This window comes from Lactuca saligna, chromosome 6 (assembly GCF_052625555.1).
Source record: "Lactuca saligna cultivar CGN05327 chromosome 6, ASM5262555v1, whole genome shotgun sequence".
Lineage (NCBI taxonomy): Eukaryota > Viridiplantae > Streptophyta > Magnoliopsida > Asterales > Asteraceae > Lactuca > Lactuca saligna.
The window spans coordinates 159,644,470-159,665,428 of NC_136422.1; the positions used below are offsets into that span (position 1 = coordinate 159,644,470).

Below are 20,959 nucleotides of genomic sequence, written 5' to 3' on the forward strand. Positions count from 1 at the left end.
TGTATAATGGCTACAAGATTTATATAGGAAAGGGATTACCAATCTAGCCTGCTATACAACCTATAATTAAGGATCTAAAAATGATAACTTATACAACAAATAATGCTATTGTTCTGGTCTTATCTACTTCCCGTATTTGCTCTCGCCAACATTTATGATTTATTTATCTTAAAATATAAGATCCATAATAATATGATATTTACATGCGACATTTATATTATTATCAATGTTTTTTATTTTCACTGTAATAATCATAGATAATACTAAATATGTTGTTGATGTTGGTTATATTAAGGTGTTGAAGATATGATTATAATTTATGTTCGAGTTTTGTGATGAAAATATAATTATTATTAGGTAATGTGCATTGTGATGATCAGATTAATTTACAATTTGTTTTTCATATTATTTTAGTTTTACACAACGTATGGGTATATCCTTAGTATTTTATATAATAGGTTAAATAACAACCAGCGAACAATTCCACACTATGATCATTAGAGATATTGCATATTTTTGGGAATATGATGTATTAGAAATTTATTTTCTATATTGATATAAAAACAAATTTTGAGGCTGAAACACATGTTGTGTTAGATATGGGCCGAAACACGTAATATTCAAATTTGAAACACAAAATGGAGACGATTTGTACGGCATATTATATTTAAAGTCACAAGGGAAAAAAATAAATTAAACAGCTTTTATTCATATATTAATAAAAACTTTAACGTGAGTCACGATTAAATCAACTATGTGTCTAACAAATTACAAGCAATTGAAACGTGCCTTGTTCCAACTCGCTACAAATTCTAATTCATTCATGCCATAAACTAAACATAACTAATTATTAGGAGTGTCTGAATTTTTGCTACCAAAACCAAGTTTGCAATTACTGCAACGAGATGTGTTTTGTAGTGAAAATAAATAAATAAAATCGAGGGATATCTTTAGAAGTCGAGAGAAGGGAATGATCATCGTCTCCACAGAGGTGAGTTTTATATATTTGTGAAGATTGGATATATGTTAAACTTTTACAGTTTTACAGAATCATTCTATATATTAATTAATTTAATTATATATTTACTTGGTTTGTTTATATGCATGGTTTTACTGATACGTGCATGCGATGCGGAGTTGTCAGGTTGTAAAGAGATTCTATATTTCTTTTTTGAACACTGTGAACGTATTACTGTTTTTCTGGTCATCTATACATGCCAAGGTTTTGGTCAAATATTTGATTTCTAAATGAACATACATATCAAATATACCAAGACATATGTAAGCTGTATTAGTTGCTCATTAGAGCTTTGTACTATGAACAATAGAAACAAATTGATTTATAGATCTTCGTTTACCTTGTTTATCAAAATTGGCCAACTACTTGACTAATGGGCTTAGATACATTTGAAAAATATATTAATCTTTAAAAGATAGGCCTTGTACCAAATTTAATTGTGTTTTATGAAGGGCTATATAAAGGTTGCATTAGTGCCACTTTTGTTGTTGACAAAATACTGAGTTTCCTTCCCTAGTTCTCTCATTGTTTTTAATGAAATCATAAACTAGATAGACGTGCTTGAATTCAAGTTCTGATGCAATTAGAACTTGAATATTGATAGTTCATAGTTACATCCTTAAGTTGGACGTTCGGATACTATTGCACATATAGGGAAGAATGACTATTAGATTTTTTTATTTTGACACTCATATATTCACAATTCTAGCAAGTCGCTAGAAGAAAATAAACAGGTACAAAGGACTCAAAAGCCAAGCATTCCAAAAAACATCGGATTTGGAAGCTCAGGAACTTAACCAGAAAAAGACTCTAAAACAATACCATCAAACAAAGTACTTCTCCTAATTTGAGTCCCATCAAACACCACAAAATTTCGGAATCTCCAAATTATCCAACACGTAGATACGACAACAAACAAAACCTTTTCTTTTGAGAGATTACTTGGTCATCTACCCAAGAAAGACATTCTTTAATCGAGGATGAGGACGGGAAAACTAACCCACACCACCAAGCAACAAGAGACCACAAAGACTCCGCCATGCAAAATGTGATAAAAAAGATGGTTTAATGTTTCACCGGTCAACCCACAGCTTGGAATCTACCTTTTTTTTTTTTTTTTTTTTGATAAATTAAATTTCGTAGGAAGTCCGTCAATTAATAACCTCCAAAGAAAAATGTTTACTTTTCTAGGAAGAGTATTACACCATCTAGTAATTTGATCTCCACCCAACACATACTTGTCGTCAATAGGCTCTCTTGAAGACTTGATCGAAAAGTCTATAACCGGATCCAACGACCACCAAAATCGATTAGGTGAGTCAGAAACGATACCCCTTGTAGCTCTACCATCATCTGACTAAATTGTGTCTCTTTAGAGCCATATCTTATTTGTCTTCTCCAATGCCATACCCAATTACCATCTTGTCATCTATCTGAAATGAAGCATTCTTGATCAATTTCTAGCCGGCATAATTTGTGAAATATAAGCCAAAACTGTTATTCTCCCAACCAAACATCACTCCAAAACTTTATCAGATTCCATCTACCAAGTCATCTTTTATGGAGTGTTGCCATTGGAATAACATTAGTAGCATCCATTTTGTGGATTACAGCTACAATGTTTACCCAAATGTTTGGATTTCTTCATACACTATTGGCCATAATGAACCCTCGATCTTCTCCATGAATTGGTTTCAACATTCCAGCCCATTTAGTATTTCCATCAACAATAAATCTCTAATGCCATTTTTGTAATATTACATTATTAAATGCCTTAAGACTGCCTAAACCAATGCCAACTTTTTCATGACTTGATAAAACTTGTTCCCATTTTACCCAAGCTACTTTATGAGTTTCACCTTCACCATCCCATAAAAAATGACTTATCAATGCTTCAAGTTTTTTACAACACCTTCAGGCGCTTTAAATATCGACATATAATAAACACTAAGGCCTCCAAGTGCCGATTTTACTAGAGTAGATCTCCCAACGATAAGCATCTAGCTTTCCAACCCAAAAGCCTTGATTGGAATTTATTTAGTACCACATCCCAACTATCTATTATGTTCATATTTACCCCTAGTGGAATGCCCAGATAAGTAAACAGTAGTTGACCTGCATTACATCCATAAGTATTTACTACCTGTTTACTCGATCCCACTCTACACTAACACCAAACAGAGTGGATTTTTGCATTACATCCATAAGTAAACGGTAGTTGACTCGCATTACATCCATAATAATGTCTATTAGAATATATTAGTATAATTTCCTTGTATCTCATATTTTTATATGTAATAGTTTTCTTGTTGTAAATCAAAATAATAGTCAAGCAAGAAAATCGACAAATAATATTGAAAATTATATGTTGATTAGTTGCAATTAATAGATTTAATTATTATTAATATGATTACTAAGTTTCATCTAAAAACCAGATTAATCCTTTTTTATTATATATGATTATAAGAAAGGTAGAAGGAGAGTGTATTGTTATTGCCTTATTGGATGAAATTCAAAAAAAAAAAATGTAAAACCGACATGTTGACGGTTAATCTTGAACGTGGAATAACTGCACGAATCGGACTCCTGTCCTTAAAGGTTTTTACTTCGCTTCTATTGGTTGTAAGCAACAGAGTAAAACACTAGGATTTAATGTAGATCTATCGATTATCCAACAACACTGAAAATCGATAGACACAAAGTGAATACACAGAAACTGGAAGAAAATCGTAGAGAGATAGAGAGAGCTTCGAATTTTCGTGAGTCTCGAATACGGCTCCTAGGGATCAGCATTTATAGGTGTCGAAACCCTAGAAGGCATGAAACGGTCCCTCATAGGCCGGCCCCTAGAAACCCTACGGCGACGACTTGCTCTCCAAGCAAGTCGTTTCCTGATCCTTATAGAATATCCTTACTTGTCCTCCACGAAGTCAACGGTGGTCAACCATTGACCGGATCGGTGAAATCGGCTTGATCGGAACTCGTCAAAAATAAAAGCTCATCAGTACCCAGCGACCAATGCATTGTGCAAAGTACAAAGTGTGCCTAAATCGCGCACTCGCGACATCAGCTAGTGCTAGGTTAAGCTAGGCGCACGTGTGGGCTTGACACATTCCTTTAATCCACTAAAGCCTTTGATGGACTATCAAGGGAATATGATTATAAACCCACAAAGATTTCTTCCTCCCACCAATGTGGGATACAAAGGAAATTACTAACTTGCAATTCCTTTATATATATATATATATATATATATATATGTATATATATATATATATATACATATATATATATATATATATATGATTCCCAACAATCCCCCACCAAGTTGGAAAGTTTCCTTTCACTTAGACAGATGATGTAACTTAAGTGGCACGAAGATTAAACCCTAGTTTAATGAGAAAAAAAATAAGAGACGAATTCGATGGTATCCTTATAGGTTTAAACCATGAACCTTAATGACCTCTCTGGTTTACCCCCACACATCACAAGTCGTCTTTGTGTTCCTCCTAAGCGCTAAAATGGCCATGTGCTATAAACCCTTTTCATGACCATTTAGAAGATAAACCATTAATGTTCACTTGAGGCGACGTCACCTCTAGATCATATAGGAAAAGTTTTACAACATATTCTTTGCTTAGATGTCTCCAAACTTTGTTATGAGTCGTAACTCAGCCTCGTTCTCGGCAACGATGTACTATCCTACCTCACATGGATCTATCATTAATGATATTACCTTCTATCATTAGTGACTTCTTTGTTACCCTTTAAACTTGAAAATTAGGAGCACTAATGTCAAGTTAGGTTTCCATCACTAAGCGATTCTATTGTAGTTTTAAACCCATGACTCTCATGGTAGATGTAACCAAATCTCTTGTCAGAGGTTTGGTAAACGGATCTGCCAAGTTCCTACTTGTCTTGACATATACAACCTTGATGGTACCATTTTCATTTAGTTGTCTCACAAAATTGTGTCTCAGACCTACATGTCTCAACTTCTTACTTTAGACAGTGTGGCTTCATTGTCATAGTATATGGGTATTGAAGGCATTGGAATATCCCACATACGGATATCCATAAGTAGATCTCGAATCCACTCTACATATTTGCTCGCTACTGCTAAGGAAATTAGCTCCGCTTCCATCGTTAAATGAGCTATGCATGTCTATTTCTTGCTCTCCCAAGAAATAGCACCACCAGCTAGAGTATAAATCAAACTACTTGTTGATTTTGAATCACTGGTTTGATCTATTCCAGTGAGCATCAGAATAACCTTCAAGTATTCCGTTAGATGAAGAATATGTCAACTGAAAAGTACTTGTCCTTTTCAGGCATCCCAGTACTCTACCCACTGCCTTCCAGTGCTCTGTCCTTGGATTGACAGTATACTGACTAAGTTTTTTTTACAGCGAATGCGATGTCAGGTCGAGTGTAATGTGTAGCATACATCATGCTTCCAACTGCATTTGCATATTCCAGTTGAGCCATTACTCGACCAAAATTCACATTTAGTTTCACACTTGAATCAAAGGTAGTCTTGAACTCCTTAATGTTCAAGTGTTTATACTTTGTCAAAATTTTCTCTATATAATGAGATTAGCTCAGAGAAATCTGATCGCATGTCCTTTTCACCTTGATACCAAGAATTGTATCAACTTCTCCAAGATCTTTTATCTTAAAATACGAGGATAGGTATTTCTTCGTCTCGAGAATACCTTCTAGGTAAGTTCCAATTATCAACATATCATCAACATAAAGACATATAACAATTGTGTATTTCAAAGAGCATTTAGAATAAATACATCTGTCGGCACTATTATGTTGGAATCTGAAAGCAGTTACAGTGGTGTCAAATCTCTCATGCCATTGTTTGGGAGCTTTCTTTAACTTGTACAAGGATTTAACAAGTCTACGTACTTTTTTTTCTTGTTTGCATATCAAAAAACCTTCAGGTTTCTCCAAGTAAATCTCATCCTTAAGATAACCATTCAGAAAGGCTATCTTCACATCCTTTTGACGAATGTACAATCCTTTCGAATCTGATATTTCTATGAGAATTCTAATAGAACTAATCCTAGCAACTAGGGTATAGGTATCAAAATAATTGATCCCTTTTCGCTGCTTATAGCCCTTAACAACTAATCTTGCTTTATAGGCGGATATGGATCCATCTAGGTGATATTTTCTCTTGAATACCCATTTTGATCCTATGGATCTCCTCCCCTTGGTTAGATCAGCTAACTCCCAAGTTCCATTACCCATAATTGAGTCCATTTCATCATTGATGTCTTCCTTCCACAAAGGATAATCTCTAGACGTCATGGCTTCAGTAAAGGTCTTAGGATCATCATCCAAGTTAATGGCGAAGATGACCTCTCTTGTCACTTTTTTGTGTTCCTTCGACCAAATAAGAATATAAATGATCTCCAAATTTTTTTTCTATTCTAGCCCTAGTACTTCTCCTTGGTTCCTCCATAATAGCAGGAGGTGGGAGTATTTCTCGAGAAGTATTTGTGGGTGTTGTATGACTAGAGTTTTCTTCATCCCTAGAAAACTTGTCCTCAAATAATTCTACATCTTTGGATTCCACAACAACACCTGATTGAATATCTAATAATCGGTAAGCCTTGTTATTGTGAGGATATCCAATAAATATATTTTTATTAGCTCATGCTCCCAATTTGGTTCACTTAGGACGGGAGTCTGATAATAAGCAATACACCCCCACACTTTCAAATAGTCTGGGTTAGGCTTTCTACCTTTCAATAAATCATAAAGGCTTGTAGGAATCACATGACTAGTGATCCTATTATGAACATAGAAAACAGTCAATAGTGCTTCCCCTCACAGATTGTTAGGTTGGCCTAATTGGTTCAACATACAATTGACCATCTCACAAAGGGTTTGGTTCTTTCTTTCAGCCAAACCTATCTATTGGGGGAGTATATGGTGAAGTTTTCCCATGTTTCATTCCATTCTCTTCATAGAACATGTCAAACTCTTGGTTGAAATATTCTTTGACTCTGTCCGAGCGAAGAATTTTGATGTGTCTTTCAAGTTGATTTTTGACTTCAGCCTTATACCGTTTAAATGCATCAAAAGCTTCATCTTTTGATCTCAACAAGTAAACATGTAGATATCGATTGGAGTCGTCACAAAATGTGATGACAAGCCTTTTTCCTCCTCGAGTAAGTATTCCATTTAATTCACATATATCATAATGAATCAACTCAAGTAATGATGTATTTTGTGACATCCCCATTTTCACGGCCAGAAAAAAGACCGATTTTTTTATGCTTTGTTTTATAAATCATAGTATCCATTTAAAGAAAACGGTTGCGGAATTTGTTCCCAAAACAAAATATGATAAGAATTTATCAAAGCATTTCTTTAAAGAAATGTATTTTCATTAAATAACAAAATCTCGGGATGTCATGTTCCAATACAGACCAAAAGCACAAATAGTACAAAATAGACCTTACAACTGTTATTTGTAAGTAATAATCTATAATCCAAAATCTCTCGTCAAGTCCACCAACTTATACTCTTGTGCCATTACCTGTAATGCAAAGAAAACTGAGTGGGTCAGGCTTGGGAGCCTGGTGATCATATAGGGTTTTCAACCCACAATAATATAATTATTATATTTAATCATCAAACAATCAACCCAATTACCCATCCCCATTATCTTCCTTACTCTTAAGGGTCTACCTTAAGAATCATCTATTCGTTCACTCCGTATTAGGTACTAAGACAATAGCTGCCCGAATTCTTTATTAGGCACTAAGACAATAGATGCCAGGATTCTTTATTTGGCACTAAGACAATAGCTGCCAGGGTTCTTTATTTGGCACTAAGACAGTAGCTATCATGGTTCTTTATTTGGCACTAAGACAATAGCTGCCAGGGTTCTTCATTTGGCACTAAGACAATAGTTGCCCGGATTCTTTATTTGGCACTAAGACAATAGCTGCTAGGATTCTTTATTTGGCACTAAGACAATAGCTACCAGGGTTCTTTATTTGGCACTAAGACAGTAGCTGCCAGGGTTCTTTATTTGGCACTAAGACAGTAGCTGCCAGGGTTCTTTATTTGGCACTAAGACAATAGCTACCAGGGTTCTTTATTTGGCACTAAGACAGTAGCTGTCAGGATTCTTTATTAGGCACTAAGACAGTAGCTGCCAGGGTTCTTTATCTGGCACTAAGACTATAGCTGCCAGGATTCTTTATTTGGCACTAAGACAATAGCTTCCAGGTTCTTTATTTGGCACTAAGACAATAGCTGCCAAGATTCTTTATTTGGCACTAAGACAATAGCTGACAGGGTTCATTCATCGGGTACTAAATCCATAACTACCAGTGTAGGTACTACGTCCATAGCTATCATTGTCTATCTAACAGTACTAAATCCATAGCTACCAGCGTTCATCTATACGGTACTAAATCTATAACTACCAAGGTTCACCTTTTGTCTCATCCTCAAACTCATCCTTCATCACACACCAACTATTTCGACTACCCGTGTTCTACCCAACATATTTGTAGATATAAAATACATATATAGTTTAAATCATTTAAAAATCTGTATAAAATATTCATTCGACAACCATCTCAAGTAAACAAACAACGTATAAACACATAGCAAGTATTTCATAGCAAATACTTCATATCTATGCGGTAGAAGAAAAATAACTACACACTCACACATATAAACAACAATATATATACACATAGCATGTATTTTATAAAATACTTCGTATCTATGTGTAAAATGAAAGTGACTATACACTCACTTGATCAGAAGATGATCGGACAGCACTAAGGCTTGTAGAAGCAGTATTCTTCGGTAGATCTGGAAGATCTTCACACACTGGGCTTCTTGCAGGCAGAGCTTCGGCTCAGAAACTCTTTTCTTCTAGGGATCTTCGGGCTTCGGGATGATACCGGGGCTTCGGAGGGTTAAAATAGGGCTTAGAGAGAGTATCGGGAGTAGGAGAGATGAGAAAGAGCAACCAAAACCGGTTGACCCTCGATTTCTATTTATAGGGTAAATTTTCTGGGTTCACCTCATGAGTTTCTAATATTCACCTCGTAAACTGGCTCACCTCGTGAGTTTCTAATATTCACCTCGTGAGCTCGATACGTCATGCGTTCGTCATGGCCACTTGCCCTGGAAGACTTCCATCATCTGTTCACCTCGTGAGTCACTAATGCTCACCTCGTGAGCTGCATATGTTCACCTCGTGAGTTCTGACAGTTTTGGGGTTTCGCTCCCCAGACTTAAAAAATTCATAATGTTCGCATACGAACTCCGTTTTCGACATTATTTATATCCACGCATAGGTAAAAACAAGATCTACAACTTTCATTTAGACTTCGTCGGCTAATTTTAATTTTAATATATTATTAATATATTATTTTTAGTAGGTCGGGATAAGAAAACTCCATTCGAAATTCATAACTCCTTCATCTGAATTCCGTTTTCGTTTGTCTTTTTATCATTGGACTACTATTGATGAGATATTCAATTCTCATTTAGAAAGTTTCGGCTAAATATCACTCGACCTCAATCTCGAGTTTCGGGCTGAAACTTCGAAAAATCATAACTTCCTCATACAAAGTCAGATTTAGATGTTCTTTTTATGCACGCTCTCGGTTTAACGTATTCTACGACTTTGATTTAGATCGCTAAGGCCAAATATCGCTCTAACATAATTTCACTATTTACGTCGTGCTGTGTCGTGCCGGTTCTATCGTGAAACTTCGACAGGTCATAACTTCTTTGTTATAACTCGGATTTCAGCGTTCTTTATATGCCCGAAAACCTTGTGACATATACTACAGCTTAGTTAAGATTACTCCTTCTAAATAATCTTCCATAAAAAAGTCATTTTTAATTCTTATCGTCTCTAAATTAACTACGGGCGTTATATATTTCTCTTAAGTGATGGAAATGGTTTCTTTATAAACTTTGATTTCACACATGTTTCACATTTTTCAAAATCTTTTGAGTTAGATTTTAACATTCCTTTAGTTTTCATTTTTTTCAATATTTTTAACATTAGTGTGTGCTAAACGTTTATTCTAAAAAGAAGTTGAAGAAACAAAATAACCAAAAAATTTCACTTCATTCAGACATTCACATTAGCAACCAATCCACCAATTACATTATTACCAGCAACACAAGACACACTCCCACCAGTTGCACTAGCACGATTAGTCTCAACACTTGGCCCACTCAAACTACCCACATCACTAAGGCACAAAAGATACATCCCAGAATAACTGTTCGCCTTCTCAACATATATTTTTCCCTTAGTGATCTCAATTTTGCTATTCTCAAGCACCATATTGAACCCACCCTTATCAAACTTGTCGGAAAAAACCAACCCTTTACAAATAGTAAGAACATGAAGAACATCTCGAAGGGTAACCTATTCACCATGCATGAATTTCTGATGAACATCACCTCTCCCTTGAACTTCAACGTTGTGACCATCAACACAAACAACTAGCATTCCTGGTGGCATTGGATGATAATGACAGAAGCTCTCTAGTTGCCCTCAAACATGCATAGTGGCTCCACCGTCTATGAATCATCATCGAGCAGAAATTGCTCAGGTAAGTAAAGAGATAATGTATATCTATCCAATGTTCAGACTTACCACCATGTCAGTGACCTGCTCGACTGCATGTGCTACCGATCCCAATTTGCGATCCTTGCATTCTCTCGCATAGTGCCCAATCTCTCCGCAGACGTGGCAAGGTATGGTCCTCATCGACTTTGAGCTGGGATTCTAATGACATGGTTTCTTTAAGCTTTGTTTCTTGGGTCCCAAGTTCCTTTTGTTTTGTCCCCCATACTTGGTCTTATGACCAGGACCCCAAGTTGATACATGGTGCACACTCGACTTGACTTTACCACGCTTGTTCTTGATGCGAGTTTCCTCCTCAATGCGAAGGTGTTTCATCAGATCATCCAAGGAGTAGTCCTTCAATTTGGGAATCATTTTCTTAGAGAAGTCTTTCCATGAGGGTGTTAGTCTTGTGATGATCGCATCAACTTGAAAGAGTTCTGGTATCGAAATGGAGAGCACATTCAACTTGTTGACCATGACCTGGAGTTCATGCACTTGCTCCATGATAGGTTTATCATCAGCCATTTGAAACTCTAAGTACTTTGACACTAGGTACTTGTTGGTACCTTCTTCATGCGCCTTTTACTTGAGTTCCAAAGCAGTCCATAGCTCTCTTGGATCTTTGACCAGCGCGTAAAGATCTTAGATCCGATCAAACAGTGAGCTCTTGATGTGACCCACACATAATTTCTCAAACTCTCTATGGAGAGCCCTTTGCTTTTCCAGATTAGAGATGATCGTTGGATCCATATTTTTCCCCGCCTCGAGAATTGGATTAGCAGGATTTAGGGCCATTTTTGGGTCCAAAACTTAGGGGAGCTTCAACACATGAAGCATGAACTTGACCTTGTTAGCCCAGCAGGTGTAGTTTTGACCATCAAATTGGTCAAGCTTGGAAATTCTTAGTTCGATGTAGTGGAGACTAACAGTTGGGAATTAAGTGTCCATTAGTCTGTTGAAATATAAACACATAATAAAAACCTTTAATATTGTTGTAAATCAAACTAATAGACAAGCAAGGAAACTGATAAATAATATTGAGAATTATATACCGCTAGTTGCGATTAATAGATCCAATTATTATTAATATAATTATCAGGTTTTGTCCAGAAACCAGATTAATCTTTCTTGATTAGATCTGATTATAAGAAAGGTAGAAGGAGAGTTTCCTGTTATTGGACGAAATTAAAAAACAAAACAATAATGTAATACCGACCTGTTGATGATTGATCTTGAACGTAGAATAACCGCACGGATCGGACTCCTGTCCTTAAAGGTTTTTACTTCGCTTCTGTTGCCTGTAAGCCATAGAGTAAAATCCTAGGATTTAATGCAGATCTATCGATTATCTAACAACACTGGAAATCGATAAACACAAGTGAATACTCAGAAACTGGAAGAAAATCGTAGAGAGAGGGAGAGAGCTTCGAATCTTCATGAGTGTCGAATACGGCACCTAGGGATCAGTATTTATAGATGTCGAAACCCTAGAAAGCATGAAACAGGCCCTCATAAGCTGACCCCTAGAAACCCCAGGGTGATAACTTGCTCTCCAAGCAAGCCGTTTCCTGATCCTTCAGGAATATCCCGACTTGTCCTCCACAAATTCAACGACAGTCAACCATTATGCATTGTGCGAAGTGCACCTAAACCGCGCACTCACGGCGTTGGCTAGTGTGTGGGCTAGGCTAGGCACGTGCGTGTGCTTGGCCCATTCCTTTGATCCACTAAAGCCTTTGATGGCATATCAAGGGAATAAGCTTATAAACCCTCAAAGATTTCTTCCTCCCACCAATGTGGGATACAAATGAAATTACCAACTTGCAATTCCTTTATATATATATATATATATATATATATATATATATATATATATATATATATATATATATATATATATGTATGTATGTATATATATATATATATATATGTATGTATGTATATATATATATATATATATATATATATATATATAATTCCAACATTTCGTATATCATTATGAATAAAAATCCTTATATTCGGTAGTTTAGGCATATAAATAGTTTCTTAGGTTTTTTTTGCACTGATAACTAAAACCATTATTCAAAGAAATATTTCATGTATTATCTTGTTTATAATATGGTCTATTTTCTATGGTCCCTAATGTATGGCTTTTTAGGATTAATGATACCAAAACAATTATGTAGTCATGCATGAAACAATTTGATAGTTTAAAATTCTATATTCTCAATAGATATGGATACAATTAGAACAAACTTAAATAAATAATTGGTAACCTTAGGATGTTAAAATTACTATCTCAAATATGCAGTTGTCTTTTATTTGCGAGCAATTGTCAAGAACATGTAATCTTATTTATGATCCAAATAGAACAAGAACAATAGTTGCTAAACTGACTAACAAACGAACACAAATCCTCCTTTGACAAACAAAATAAGAGGGAGGGACCGGTTGGCAGCGCCCCATGTAGGACAAATCTCAAAGATTAAGACTAATCAATTTTATAGTATTTAGACATAATTCCATTAAGAATACTACATGTATAATTATGTATCAATTCCAAAAGAACCATTGGTGTTTCTTCTAACAATATGGAGAATGCATGACCTTTCATATAGCATGTAAATCAAAACAAATATGAGTTTGATGATGTCAAGTTCTTTCCAATTATAAAAACTTGTTACATGTTTATGTATTAATGGTGATTATGTCACAAATCAATGAAGTGGTTATGAAACCTTGCCATGTATATACGTCACAAGGATTATCACAAAAAAGACATTCGAGCAAAAGGGACATTTAATGAAAATGGATTACCAACCAATATATAATCCATATGAAAAGTGTGCACAATAAAGTAATGGTTTTCCAACCAATTGATGTCTTAAAACACAATTGGCAGCTAGAAAACACTAATTCTAAGTTAAATGAGATAAAATTGATCACAACGAGTAACTCCAAGTAATCATAAGCTTCCTTCAACACTTCTATGCTCCTACACATAACAATATATGTTAATATCTTATAACCATAACTTTTGAAAAGTGAAAATCTTATCATATTGTTATACCTAACAGGATTTGCCTCACCAACCTTTCATTTGTTCACCTCAGTTAGATAGGCCGATAATTTATCTTTCAATTCCTTTTTACTTTTTGGTAGTAATCAACATCTTTCGTAAAGTGTATATTCTTCTTCGATTGAGTGGAAACCTCTTAGGAAACTCTTTTGCCTTTGCTTCTCTTCTTTCCATGTGATATCTTTTTCGTTATTCCTTCCCTGATGATTAGTACCGAGGAAGTCTTAAGGATGTTCCTATTGGTAGTTTTAAGCATCACATACTACTACGAGATAGATTTCTCACATCCATTCAATTATAGTCGACTGTGAATTGATTATACTTAGGAAAAGTATCCAAAATTAGCATAAATACTAATTTTGTTCCTATAGAAGATCATAGCTCATCACTTAGGTCAATGTACCTCTTCATTTTGAAAACACAGGTGTTAACATATCGACTTCCCTCAATCTTGCATGTGGGGAACGATTTAACGATCTCATAAAATTCATGCTTAGCTTGTTGTAGAAACATGTTTTTTAGCTCGTTAAGAATCTCAAGTATTGCATAGTTTTTCATATCCTTATGAAAGTCTACAGTCAGTCATAAGGGCAAGCATTAGGCATGTGACTTCATTATGCTCGTTGAGCTTCCTAGTCCAAACATTTTGAGAAGTGGTAGGAGCATTTCAAGAGGTGCATCGGGAAAAGTATTTTCAATGACATGTATCTTCTTTTCGTGTTTGATGACAATCCTCGAGTTACAAGTTTAGGCTAGACCTTGCTCGAACCGCACTATAATAGCCTTGGAACACGGACCGCTCATATCCTTGACTATCTATGTTTCGTTAGTTCCTATTTACGACACATGTCATCCTTGAGCCTTGCTTTTTTTATAAAATTTATAAGGCTTTATATTGGTCGTGGTAATCAACCTATTCGTTCACTACTCACCCTAATTGTGTGACCCAATAAGCTAAATTGATGGTGATAATAACATCAACACGTCATGCATATCAACATATATACATACTCCAACATGTGTATCGTGTTCTTTACCGTTGCCGTGTCTTGTTTACATGGGATACATATCAATTTCAATCTCATACAAACTCTAACATTTTCATTAATATCAACAACACATGGATCAATCCATACTCCACTTGAAACTTTTTTTAACAACTTACACAAACATCCATTAACTTCTAAATCTATATCTTCTGTCAACAATGAAACTTGAACCATTAACATTTGGTTGATGAACACATATCTATTTATTCCTGATACCGTTATGTCAAAAGGATTTTTGGTTTATTTCCTATAGGTATATGTATTGAACATCTTTATGGCATCAGCATCATATATTTTATATTTTGATGCCACTTGGTGTAAGAGCTCCATCACATTTTTCTACTCACTTTTTTAACTTTGGCTTACCTTTTCATTAATCACTCGTTAATGTGGTATAGGGTATTGATGATAGCCTTGTACCTCTTTATCAACTAAAGCTCTATTTAATGAAATAATGCAAACGTAATAAACAGTGCACAATTAAGAACAATAATATTGTAAAAGTTATCTATAGACTTATTTAACAAAACTTTTATAAAATCAAGATCCATAATTTTCTATAAATCATAGTTTTCCTAATTTACCCTACACGATATTACCTTTTTGCCCCTGCTACCATCATCGTTCAAAAGACCAAACATAGTATTATGTGGACCAGAAAAGAAAATGAAAATGCCCAAGAAGCAAGAAGTCCAGTTCATCACAAACACAACAGAGAACAATAATTTCTATTGGTCAAATTTATAAAAAAACCCAACAAGTAAATTTCTAGTCACATGTTCCTCGACAAACGCAGGAAGCAGAATTATAGCAATCCTCATATGTATCGCCATACCCACCATTCATTGAAGCTCAAGCTTTGTGGAACCTCTTCAAGTCCTTTTCTTGATCTTATTTTATTGTTAATTTTATTTTGTTTTTTTTAATTATATTAATTAGTCTCCCCTTAAGACGGAGTAGTGGTCAATCTTTAATCGATATAGTTTTCGTGTATGAGTCTCTCCGAGTCCTCTGTTTTGTGTGTTTGTCGTCAGAAAATTTGCGTCTGAATCTTTTCGCAAACAAGAGCCGTTCTGCTGATACACGCAATTGAAAATCTTCAAAAAGAAGGAAAGAAATTCAATTTCTGGGATTCTTGAATCGAGTTAGCTTGTTTTTCTTGCGTTGTTCATCCCGTTAAATCCGCTGGGTTGCGTTTTGTTTAATAATTTCTGAATCTGATTCGAGAAGGCTCCAGCTTTGCGAATCTGCTACAACTCAGATTCGAAGGAAACGTTTTCTTCAAGGGTTTTGGTGGGTTTTTGTTGACTTTTCATCCTTTTCGAGTATTAGGTCTACTGAGATTCCAATTCCTTCAAGGGTTTTGCTGGGGTTTCCTTAATTAAGCTCGTCGCATCAATTTCGGAATTGGGAATTCCAAATTCCTAGTTTCGTTGTATCGGAGCATTATCCATTAGGTCAGAAATCATCTGTGTTCTTGACGTCTATCAAATGAAATGGATACTGATGTGATTGGAGAGAATTTAACTACAGAAAATTTCCAAGTTAGAGATGAAGAATCTTATGTTGCTAGCACTTCTAATGAGATTGAAAACCTTAGTACAAGTGCAAGTAATTCGCCAATGAGACATACAGATGTTTCATCCCCTAAAGAGATCTTTAAATCCAAGGAATTGAGTCATAGTGCTCCACCACATCCTAGAAAGGGTTTGTTCCCAAAATCTAGCATTACAATTCATACATTTTTGCTACTTGTTTATATTTTAACTTACATAATCTTTGTTTTGAATCAATCCCACAACATTTCAAACCATTTTAGTTGCATTATAGAGTACTATTTCACTTACATAATCTTTAATCTTTTTTGAAGCCTTGGATCATAGCACAACAACACCTTCAACAATTCGTAGAAATCTATTCCCTGAAAACAAAGAGGCTGCATATTCAAGGTCTATGACCGAAAAATGGTGGACACAATCATGGATTCCAAGACATGAACTTAAATTAGATCGATTGTCTGAACGTGAAAAGGTAAGCAATGAATTCACACAGAAAGCAGATACAAGCAATAAAGTTAAAAGAAACTTGATGTTAAACCGTTATACTCAAGAACAAAATCGATTATCTTTTTGTAAATGTTTTGTATAATTTATATTTGGGTTATTTTTCATGATTTGTTTTTCAGCAAAAGCTTATTGTGGAACTTGTGAAAATTCAAAGTGATGGAACAGTGGAGGTGGATCTATCCAAGAGTGCACCAGTAGCTTCAGAGTTATTTGAGTATCAAACAATTGAAGGGTTTCATCCAGACATGGAATTCATTGTCACTGATTCCAATAAGTCGATTCCTAAATTAAACATTGCAGTTCTTGTAGTTGGAACAAGAGGAGATGTTCAACCTTTTCTTGCTATGTCAAAACGACTTCAGGCATGTCTTTTTTTTTTGGAAAAGAGAACAATTTATTCTTTTTGGAAAATGTCATTTTCTATTTTTCATTGCCAAATAACATATATTTTTTTTGTTATTTATGATAATAAAAGGTTTTATAATATATATATTTATTTGCAGGAGTTTGGTCATCATGTTAGGCTGGCAACACATGCAAACTTCCGGTCTTTTGTAGAGTCAGCTGGTGTTGACTTTTATCCTTTGGGCGGTGATCCTCGTATTTTGGCTGGATGTAAGAGGTCTTTTTCATTATACAAATTGGGCCCCATTTATATACATGAGATCATGACATGACATGTTATGCCATTGTACTATGTGTTCTGTCATGCCATGATATGGCATGTCTGTCATGTCTTGTCATGTCATTGTACATGACATGTCAGTAATGTCTTGTTCTGACATGACATGACAAGACATAACAAGTTTTTTGGTATGACAGAACAAGTTGTAATGTCATGTCATTGTACTGTGTTCTGCATGTCAGAACATACATGACATGACAAAACACATGACAACTTGTTCTGTCATGTCATTGTACTGTGTTCTGTCATGTCAGAACAAAACATACATGATATGACTCAACCAGTTGTCTTGTTTACTGTCATGTCAAAACAAAACATACATGACATGACAGAACAAGTTGTCATTTGTTCTGTCATGTCATTGTTCTGACGTGATATGTCATGTCAGAACAAGTTGTACTTTATTCTGACATGGCATTGTACTAGTACCGATATCAGTGGGATGAAAACTACAATTTTTTTGTCCCACCGAAAAAGGTGGGACATAGACCCGCACTCAATTGTTCATCTGTGCAATCACGTAAATGTCCTCCGTATATATAAAATATATTTGGACTTTGCTTTCAATGTAATCACAATTCACAAAGCAAGATATTTTTTGGTGTCACTAATTTAAGACAGTGTTGTATTTATTAAAAACTTCAGATATGGCAAGGAATAAAGGTCTTATTCCATCAGCACCTGGTGAAATAATCATACAAAGAAAACAGCTAAAAGCAATTATCGAATCTCTTCTTCCTGCATGCACACAACCAGATTTAAAAACGGGTCAACCTTTTCGAGCTCAAGCAATCATTGCAAATCCTCCTGCCTATGGTCAGTCCATATTCATATTTTCATATTATTATTCTTTTTTCTGATTATTATAATAATATTTCGGTATCTAAATCAATAAAATGGTGAAAATATACTTTTGACAGGACATGCACATGTTGCTGAAGCTCTTGGTGTTCCTCTTCACATGTTCTTTACAATGCCATGGACGTAAGTTTTGATTAAATTTGTATCAAAAACAACATTTTTGATGGATAATAATAACAATATAATTATATATATTATTTTTTTAATAAAAAAGAAAAAAAATTCTTAGTTCTTACATCTCCTTTGTATAGGCAGGCCGACATCTGAGTTTCCTTCCCCCTTAGCACGGGTCCCACAGAGTGCTGGTAATTGGGTACGTTTTTTTTTTTTTTCGTTTCTCCAAAATAATAATAAATTTATAACTATCTAATTATTTTTTTTGGTATCTAGCTTTCATATATAGTTGTAGATCTTCTAATTTGGTGGGGAATAAGAGGATATATAAACGACTTTAGAAGAAAGTTAAATCTTGCTCCAATTGCTTACTTTAGCATGTATCGAGGCTCAATTTCTCATTTCCCAACTGGGTATATGTGGAGCCCTCATGTTGTATCTAAACCTAAAGGTATATATAATTATACATTATTTATAATTACGTATTGTATTTTAGGGTATTGTTTATATGATATGTGAAGAATTGAAGATGTAATTTTGTGGGTCCCGATTACTTGTATTCAGATTGGGGTCCACTGGTTGATGTTGTTGGTTATTGCTTCTTGAATCTCGCTTCCAAGTATCAACCACCCGAAGAGTTTATCCAATGGATTGGAAAAGGATCGAGTCCGATATATATTGGATTTGGAAGCATGGTATGTCGACTAAATTTAAATAAGTTCAATTTTGACTTTTGTGGTCAAAATTGATTAATTTTTTGGTATTGAATTGTTGGTTGTAATGTTGTATAAATTATTTTGTTTATTTTTAAGCCTCTTGAAGATTCAACGAAGACTACAAATATCATTTTGGAAGCTTTAAGAAGGACAGGTCAAAGGGGGATTATTGACCGAGGTTGGGGAGATCTTGGGACTTGTAAGTTTCTTCTCAATGAAAAATTAAATTAAATTATTATTATTATTTTTTTTTTTTTGATTGTTGAGTAAAATTGGAATTTCAGTTCCCGAAATCCCGGATGATGTTTTTCTTCTAGTGGATTGTCCTCATGATTGGTTGTTCCCTCAATGTGCAGCTGTGGTGAGTTATATGTTAACAGACTTTTAATACTGATACTATTACTGATACTGATATTGATACTGATAAATTGAAATTTTTTGATTTTTTAGGTTCATCATGGTGGTGCTGGAACGACTGCAACAGGATTGCGAGCCGGGGTAATCTTTAAATCTTGTAACATTTTTTTAAGAAAAAATTAAAAAAAAAAAAAGTTCAGTAGCTAAATTAATAAACTACTAAATTAATAAAATGGTGAAAATTACAAGTTTTTTTTCTTAATATGTTTGTAATATGAAAATGCAGTGTCCTACAACTATTGTTCCTTTCTTTGGAGATCAATATTTTTGGGGGGATAGAATATATAATAGAGGACTGGGGCCCACTCCAATTCCAATATCTCAACTCACAGTTGAAGCACTTTCAGATGCGATAAATTTCATGCTACAACCCGAGGCAAGTAAAATTATTAGTTTTTTTTTTTTTTTTATTTTTTATTTTTATAGTCATAAATCAACTTTTATTTTCAAACGATTTGAAACATGTTCATATGCAATTAAATTGCAATATATGTTATTTGATTAAAGTATGTTTTTATAAAATAACGTGTTTTCTTTATTGTGGTTGGATTTCAATAGGTGAAAACTCGAGTAATGGATTTGGCAAAGCTAATAGAGAATGAAGATGGTGTTGCTAATGCAGTCAATGCATTCCACCGCCACCTGCCGCCAGATATGCCGCTGTCACCACCGCCATCTTCAAAGCAACGTGATGATGATGATGGGTATGATCATGATGATCATCCGACTCTTATACAATGGTTCTTTACTCAGATCGGATTACATTGTGGCTGTGGTTCATCTTGAAAATAGAAGACGATTTCAAATCCCCTATTTTTTACAACTTAATTGATTTGTTTGGGTTTTGGGTATTTTTATTAATTTGGTATTTCATTCAATTTGTTCATGGTTTTTGAGCACCAACGAATAAGGGTTTATCTTCATATGGTGATGGTTTGCAACGAAATTTGTTTTGTTATGTTTTTCTAGGGGTGTGTCAGTTGTACATGGTGCATGGACAGTTGTACATGGTGCATGGACAGTTGTACATTTGTGTAGAAATGGTTTATTTTATTCAGTTTTGTTTTTCTTTACTTTTAGTAAACGAGTTTTCTCAAATACGTTTTTTACTAATTTGTTAAATACGATATATTTTACAAGATTATATTCTTATATCAAGCTTATTATTTGGTAGGATATCTTAAAATATTTTATAGATGATAATTTTGTCAGTATTTATCAATGTATTTTTGAAGATCATAATGTTGTCTATATGTATCAAACTTATTTGGTAGTATAATCTTGTACAAAACTCATTGAACTTTTATAAGATTT

At 34.6% G+C, this 20,959-nt stretch overlaps 1 protein-coding gene across 2 annotated transcripts; it reads left to right on the top strand.

The window, feature by feature from the left end:
- The first annotated feature begins 836 nt into the window (after positions 1-836).
- Positions 837-20,718, top strand: LOC144999881 (sterol 3-beta-glucosyltransferase UGT80B1-like). 2 transcript variants are annotated; one of them, XM_078959041.1, is made up of 14 exons: positions 837-991; positions 16,657-16,817; positions 16,972-17,214; positions 17,356-17,467; positions 18,183-18,353; positions 18,458-18,521; positions 18,654-18,711; positions 18,789-18,963; positions 19,077-19,207; positions 19,325-19,427; positions 19,513-19,589; positions 19,679-19,726; positions 19,872-20,021; positions 20,204-20,718. In XM_078959041.1, the coding sequence occupies exons 2-14, from the start codon at positions 16,740-16,742 to the stop codon at positions 20,429-20,431; spliced, it is 1,638 nt and encodes a 545-aa protein (XP_078815167.1). In that variant the 5' UTR covers positions 837-991; positions 16,657-16,739; the 3' UTR covers positions 20,432-20,718. The 2 variants fall into 2 exon arrangements, with proteins under 2 accessions (XP_078815167.1, XP_078815166.1); XM_078959040.1 differs by lacking the exon at positions 837-991 and adding an exon at positions 15,447-16,493.
- Positions 20,719-20,959: the final 241 nt, after the last annotated feature.

What these genes read in the sequence shown, in the direction of transcription:
- LOC144999881 (XM_078959040.1), top strand. Translation starts at nt 16,283, where the DNA reads ATGGATACTGATGTGATTGGAGAGAATTTAACTACAGAAAATTTCCAA. An exon ending in CTATGTCAAAACGACTTCAG is followed by an intron (nt 17,215 to 17,355) that starts GCATGTCTTTTT and finishes ATTTATTTGCAG; the next exon opens with GAGTTTGGTCATCATGTTAG. An exon ending in TTCTTTACAATGCCATGGAC is followed by an intron (nt 18,522 to 18,653) that starts GTAAGTTTTGAT and finishes TTGTATAGGCAG; the next exon opens with GCCGACATCTGAGTTTCCTT.